The 7,469-nt window shown below is 39.6% G+C and overlaps 1 protein-coding gene across 1 annotated transcript in view; it reads right to left on the reverse strand.

Moving 5' to 3' along the window:
• Positions 1 to 7,063, reverse strand: part of vps33a (VPS33A core subunit of CORVET and HOPS complexes) — a 9,404-nt gene extending 2,341 nt beyond the window's left edge. Inside the window, exons 1-12 of the mRNA XM_050051997.1 lie at positions 6,937 to 7,063; positions 6,502 to 6,567; positions 6,221 to 6,348; positions 5,901 to 6,087; positions 5,561 to 5,677; positions 5,266 to 5,440; positions 4,254 to 4,447; positions 3,324 to 3,450; positions 3,054 to 3,121; positions 2,636 to 2,773; positions 1,223 to 1,360; positions 957 to 1,125 (exon numbers count right to left, since the gene is read on the reverse strand). Coding sequence (XP_049907954.1) covers positions 957 to 1,125; positions 1,223 to 1,360; positions 2,636 to 2,773; positions 3,054 to 3,121; positions 3,324 to 3,450; positions 4,254 to 4,447; positions 5,266 to 5,440; positions 5,561 to 5,677; positions 5,901 to 6,087; positions 6,221 to 6,348; positions 6,502 to 6,567; positions 6,937 to 7,038 — 1,609 coding nt within the window. The 5' untranslated portion in view covers positions 7,039 to 7,063. The remainder of the gene's footprint in view (positions 1 to 956; positions 1,126 to 1,222; positions 1,361 to 2,635; positions 2,774 to 3,053; positions 3,122 to 3,323; positions 3,451 to 4,253; positions 4,448 to 5,265; positions 5,441 to 5,560; positions 5,678 to 5,900; positions 6,088 to 6,220; positions 6,349 to 6,501; positions 6,568 to 6,936) is intronic.
• Between the last annotated feature and the right edge of the window lie 406 nt (positions 7,064 to 7,469).

The raw sequence follows: 7,469 nt of genomic DNA on the forward strand, positions 1-7,469 counted from the left end.
TTAAAGTTGGGGGACTGTGTGAAGAAATGGTTATAATTCCTACACGGTTCATACTACATTTTTGAAAAAAGCCTTAAATGAAAGCTGAGAGTCTGCACTTTAAGCAGGTATTCATTGTTTCATTTAAAACCCATTGTGGTGGTGTACAGAGCCAAAATGACGACAACTGTATCATTGTCCAAATAATTATGGACCTGACTGTATTTGATCTTGTTTTGCTGTTGTTAACACAATCCCCTATGACTCCAATTCATCAAGAATGTTCGCCTTTTTGGATTCCTCAAGAAAAACAGCTTACTTCATGAATTCAACGTAACACGGGGTGAGCAACTGATATACAAATGATCATTTCAGAGGTGAAGTTTTCCTTTCAATCAAATTTTTGCCATGTCTCCCTTTAATAAAATACAACTGAATGTAAACGAGGGCCAAGTTCCCTCTACTAAAGCACCATATTTTGAAATGTGAAAACACTAATTTAGCCATCACCCTCCCCCTAGATTAGAGTCTTCTATTATCACCTTTTAAAATCCAGTGTAAGGGAGGCGTGTAGAAACAAGTCAACTATCTATTGCCCAAACTCATTCTTCTAATTAGCACATTTCAAATTGAGTGTATAATTAAATTTATTATTCACATCAGTGTAACACCTCCTTCTGCCAATATGAAAAGAGCAAGGAAAACTGACTGGTTGGTCACTGACAAATGAAGCACAGCATGTTTTTGTCTAGCCTTCTCTTCAACACAAACACACAGAAAACACGCACACACACACAATGACAGCAGCTCTTGGGTATTGTCAGCTTTGTGCCATCAATCTGCTGCTGTTCAGTATTTGACTCAACAGAAACAAAGCCTGTGTCTTATCTACATGCAGCAGGCAGGAGGTCGTTTACTTTTATTCTGTTTAGCAAGCAGCAGGGTAAACAGTTGACCTGGTTTACATTGGTCCTTACGTTTCTTGTGAAGCCCGGCAGGCAGCTGCTGTCTCTCCTCAAAGTGTGGGCCTGGGAGCATCTTCAGCACCTCTTCGATGCTACGCCACCCGGGCCTGGCCAAGACCTGGGTCAGGCGGATGCTTAGTGGCGCGTAGCCACTGTACACATAGGAGATGTCGTTTGGGTTCTGAGGGAACCAAAAGACACACAGTAAGAAAGGTCAAAGTCATCCTCAAAGTGCATGGGTTTAATCCTCAAAGTCCTTTATTTAATGAGTCTCGTACCTGTTCATTGGCATCCTCCATCCACAGCTTGAGGGTTTTTCTGATGGTGGGGTAGTTGTTCCTTGAGCTTGTCTGTAGCTTCAAAAGACCCCCCTTCTCCAGGTTGTTCAGTGTTAGAATGTGTTCATAACCATAGGTCTTCACAAAAGACAAAAAAAGAAGGCATTATTAAAAAAGTCAGGCACCAACAATTTTAAATATTCATTTGACCCTTAGAGACCCACCATAGACCCATTTTTGTTTTTTTAGGGGGGGCAGGGGATCTTTAGGGGGAGAAACAGGTCAACGGTATATGCCACATAGAAGTGGTACACATCATCTGAAAGCTGTGTAAAGTTCTTCTGGTCACAAAACTGTGGTAAACATTGTGTATTGGTTAGGTGCGTCAGGGGTGTCTAAGGGCTTAGAGCATTATGATGGACGTATATAATGGCCATTCCCATGTTTCCCATTATGTCTCAGTGTTTGGGTTGATACCATTTAATACCACACTTCTTCAGATTTGGTGCAAAATTTTTGACCACTTGGGAATGGAAAAAAATGGTCAGAAATCCCTCCAAAATACCACATAAGATACATATACCCCAAGAACTTGAGGAACACCTTAGAAAAATTCATGCTGTGATTTTGTATCAGAAACTTTTGACATTTGGAGATTTCTGTAAGAACTGCACTTTTCTGCCATTGGGTGGTGAGTGTTTCTGTTCTGGAAATTGCTCAGAAATCCTCCTTACTGTCAATATACCTATGAAAGCCATACATCCTCTGAATGCCAGAGGTCTCTAGTTTTGTGATTGTAAAGTTTCATGCGGCAGTTCACGAGTCTCAACTTTCCAGTCATGTGTGATTTATGCAATTCCAAGGCTGTTTATCAACCCCTGTATGCAAAAACACTCAAATACACAATTTTTAATATAATATAGGTGAAAATAACACATTTATAGTGTGTGTGCACAAATCTGCATGTGATTAGCATAAAGTGGGCATGTCTGTAAAGGGGAGACCTTTTGGTATCTACAGAATCTTTTTTCATTCAGTTAACTTGGGGTGAGAGGTCAAGGGACCCCTTTGAAAATGCCACATTTTCCCAACACCAAAATTTAGCCTAACATTTGGCCTTTAGCCTAACCTTTTCACAACCAGCTAGCATGTCATGGTTAGTTAGTAACAACTGATGCCTTTGGTTGTCTAGTTTACCATGACATCACTACCTGAGCTTAAAAATGTGCCATAGCCTCTTTAAAGATGATTATGTTGGCTGAGATTGCCAGAGGTCACACAGTTCTCTTAGGGTTTGTAAAACAACTGGAAAAAAGCCTACGCACTACAGTGTAATTCACCACTATTTTTTGTTGATGCTGCAGGAATGTGTGTGCACAGAGGCGCAGTTAAGATACCACCACTTGACTTTACCTGGAGAATCTCCCTCTTGTAGTAGTCGAACACCTTCTGCTTGAGACCATTGTTGCAGACTGACTGCATACACACCAGGCGCAGAATCTTGATCAGTGGATCCTTTTGGGCAATGCAGTCCTCTATATATGTGTTCACCTGGATAGCAAAATAACATTCATCAGAACTAAAGTGCACCAATAAATGCGGTTTATAAATCACGTTAGCAAAACTTCTCATTGTATAAATTCTCATTTAAAATCAGTGCCAGATACAAAACATGAAGAGTAAATGCAATAAGTCATTTCCTATTATTTTGAGGATTTCAGTTAACTGCGGTAAAATGATATGAAACCACAGTGTATCTCTGTACATACTGAAAGACTGTTTTATGACAGATTAGCTTTGGAAAAACAGTGCGTAGATAGGCAAAATATACCTTGTCTGTGTCGACTCCGGTCATAAACTCCTGTTCCACTGTTAGATTATCAAAGAAGGCCTCAGATGCTGAAACAAGAGACATGAGTTAGATTTAATCACACTATAAAAAGCCTATATGACACACTGAATGTACAGTGAAGTATAAACAGGGAAATACAGAATTCTACAGTCCTCAAAACAAGAAGAAATTTTCATAATGATATTCCAAAACAACCAAAACATTTTTTAATATAAAGCAGTTTAAGGGGGAAAGAAAGGGCTTATTTACTTGTAATGTCCTTGATCAGCTCTGCTATAGAAGTGTGGTTGGCCAGTGAGCTCCGAGCTGCCTGCATGTGAGGCAACTGAGACACAAACTGCTTTATCTCTCCCACTGTTTTAGCATTATGGCGCTCCTGAAAGACAAACAACATATATTCATATATCACTTTATTTGCTACGCTGTTAATCTGTCTGATGGTGCAGCTCAGAAAAACAGCATTTAAATAACAGAATCCAATTCATTTACCACAAAAGGTCAATCACACAGCACGTCAGCAGGTGAAATAGGATGTAAAACAGGTTTGGACGTGGCATCAAAATGGACCAAAAACAAGATTAGGAAGCTGTTGATCTTTATCTAATTATGTTTGTAGTCAAAACAGTTTAACCCTTCTTCAGTTTTTTTCTATAAAATACAATTCCCACAAACACACAAGGATCTATTTTAGTTCTGTGTCTATCTGCACAAATTCGCTTCAGACAATGACAAAATACACAATAATTGTATTCCCGGAAACCTTTCTAATAGAAAGCGCCTTTCCCTAAATGAGTAAAGAGCCTGCTCATGCTTGCTGCTATCTGATGGTGCATCAAAGGTATAAACAGTCTCTACTAATGCAGTTTGTATTACAATCAATATACCTGTGCTGATAGTATGTTTGGCCTTGTTAAGCAGTCTCCTCGTACAATTAGTACTTTATCTTATCTCTGGGTGATTGTCATCACTTCCCTCACCTCATGGATTTCTGTTATGACCTTTGTGGTAAAATGCCAGAGACTGTAATCACATTAGATCAGCTGATATGTCTAGAGATGATCCAACATAGCTTTCTGGAAGCATTAGGCATTGAAACTACATTGTTGTAACAAACATTACACTATAAATATTTCAGAGCAGGTAAATATGCTAGAGCAACAAAGATGATGCAAGACCAACCTCAAAGGCTGCTGAAATTATTTTGGCCTTCTTGCTGAGCGCTGCTCCGACAGCGTTGAAATTTTTGTCCCGTATTTCTGCGTACAGCTCCTCTGCCGAGTTGAGCTGTAACTTCTTGGGCTCTGTGGGTAAATCTTTACTCGCCTCGCCCTGCTTCTTCTGCGCAAACTTCTCAGGAGGTAACTTGACATAACCTGCGAGTCAGAGATAGTAAGGACAGGGACCGGCAATTTTAAAAAAGAGGAGCGGACATTCAAAAACACAAATACATGAAGGGCTGTACCTAATGTCATTTTTTTAAAATCTGAAGCTCCAAATGTTTATCATATTTTATGAAGTCATCACCCTAAAAAATGAAATAAAAACCCTTGAAAAAAATCCTTCATTTCAATTAAGTGATACATCAAATTAATTGAGTGGGTCTTTTTTAAATTAAATCAACATTTTGTAATGAATACATGTAATTTATACAATGCAATCTAATAGTGATTGCTGCTAGACCATGCCACTAAAACAGGTGCATACTTCACTTTGTGTTCAGCAAGTGGAAGAGCAATTTTCTGACTGCTGTGAAACTGTTGTTTTGTAAGATAACAAATAAAGATTGAAGCAAAATATCTAGTTAGATAAAAGCACGCTGTGAATCTTGGAAATGATTACATCCTTTTTTTTTTTTAATTGACTTTTGGACTTCACAACGCTCTGGTAATTATTGGGAACGTTTGGATCACACAAGTCTGAAACAGCTATATGCAGCCACCACTGGAGTCCAATTCTACAATTATTATTGTACTAACAATATTATTTTTAACCTAATCTTTGCCTGCAGTTGTGCAGAAATGCCAGGTTTAAACAGCATGATTTAGATTTCAGATGTCAATGTTATGAAGAAAGCTTCAAACTATTTGGTACAGCCCTAAATATATGCAGACTGAAGATAATTGCAACAGTGCATTCACATCAGGCTTCATTCAAACATAATGAGAAGAAGTCAAAAATGGTTTATTCTGACCGTTAGTGATTCCATAGATCTCGTCAATGAGGCCCTCGTATGTGAGCTGTGTGGCCAGGGGGGTGAGCAGGTCGACATTACGGTCCAGGAGGAGCAGCGTATCGAACACGGGCAGGATCTGATTCTGACTGCCAGCAAACTCCCTCTTCATCCTCAGCATCATGTTGGCAACATGCTGAGAACAAGCAGAGAATTTACTTCTCAAACAAACTCACTCACACAGCTGCTGCTGAGCCTGTCCATTAGCAGTTAGCAGTTTTAATATAATACTATAATAGATCATCAGTTTTCTCACCCGTGCACATTCTCCTTTCCCATATATCTGTGGAATGGTACCATACAGTGCCTGTAAGGTCATGAGGCCTTTGGCTGTGTGGTAAAGGCTTGTTTGGTCATTTTCTAAGTAGCACTCCTGGAAGAGACAAGAGGAAGGAAAAACACATCATGACAGTTAGAAATATACCGCAGCTATAAATCTGGATGAGGTGTGAAATTCTTAATAATTAGTTCAAGAGAGCTTATACATTTCAACTGATGCTGGGATGATTGATTTGAAATCTAATCTTCCCCTCATAACAACACATAGATCCAGCACAGTGCATGATATATATCTGGGATGTACAATTTGAACACACCCTGAAAGCACTTTCATACTCCATGGAGAGCAGGTCGCCATCATAGGGGATCAGGTCCAGGATGTACTCATCAATGTTGATGAAAGAGGCCAACACGCCCTGCTCCTTCAGCCGCTGTTCACACAGCAGGCTCCGCCGAGGCACAAACAAAATGTGGAAGTCTCTGGACGAATGCAGCTTGTCCTCACTGCAGGCACACAGTCCAGGACAAAAGTGTTAAATTCTGTGTGGACAGCTTTGCAAAGAATTGAAAATACCTGTCTGATGTGAAAATGCCTTTATCACCCTTTAAATTGTGGGGCTTTACATGAGACACAGACCTGAATACATTCTCAGCAATGATGTCCATGAGCTCCAGTCTGGGACGAACAAAGAAGATGATATTTTTGACGTCAGCAGAGGGGAGCCTGCCACTCTTGAGGGTGAACATCTTTTCCACTTCATGTTCCTGAAAAACACAGTATAAACATGAATGTGTTTAATCTGAATGATCAAGAAAACCCTCAGCTATATTACATATGTGGTACATTCCTGGGACATTATCTAGGTCTCTTGGTTTGTTTTACAGTACAGAAACTGTGCAAAGAAGGAAAGCACTTACCTTCAGTAGGGAGTACTGAGCTATCAATCCAAAAGGTCCGGTCAGATACTCATCCCAAACTATGGCCTAAAGAGCAAAAGCATATAAAATTATGTATCCTATCAGTGACAAAGCCTGAAGGATCATCTGTATGCGGAACTGTCTGCTGTCAGTGTTACAGATGATTTAGCTATTAGCTAATGGTTCAAATTATAGATTGATAAGCAGCCACCCTAAAGGAGAAATACAGCTCAAATGCACAGACCTGTAGCTACATTATCAGATGTAGTATTTAAATTATATTCATAATCACAACATAACTGCATCTGAACATACCCTGCATGTATTTTAAAAGATGTGACACTGACAGCTCCACCAGACTAGCTTAACTGTCAGAAGCATAACGTTATAACTGTCCCTGTTTCGGCCATGTTTACATGTTTGTGTGTTCATTACCTTGCTTCCCGCACATTTGTCCAAAAACTCTCGAAGCTCTTTTCGTGCTGCTTCTCTTAATATGTTTAAATTGACTCTACCGTACGAGAGGTGGGCAGCCATGACTCTTTATCAGCAACACAACAGATCAGGTGACAACAGCGGCGAGACTCAGTCACGTGACCAAAGAAGCTACAATACCAAGATAGTTCACGTCAAGTAAAACGAATAAAACTCCAAAAGCTAATTCCTTCCACCCTAGTTGAACTTCTAGTCTGTTAAATTGTAATGAATAACGGTATAGCTAACGGGTTAGCTATCTTTCATTAGCTTGCAGGGGCGAATTCGTCTCACGCGTGCGTATTTGGGTGCTCGTTAAACAACTAAAATAAAGACAGTTGTATTAGTTATTATCTATATTATCTGTAAATAATACGTCTGTCGGTAGATAATACTGCTATCGGTAGTTTGAAAATATCTTTCTGCGTTATCTACATGTATCAGAGTACTTTCCCAATTTGAGTATTCATGTGAGACGCGAACACGGAAGTACG

Source organism: Epinephelus moara, chromosome 8 (assembly GCF_006386435.1).
Source record: "Epinephelus moara isolate mb chromosome 8, YSFRI_EMoa_1.0, whole genome shotgun sequence".
In the NCBI taxonomy this organism is placed as follows: domain Eukaryota; kingdom Metazoa; phylum Chordata; class Actinopteri; order Perciformes; family Serranidae; genus Epinephelus; species Epinephelus moara.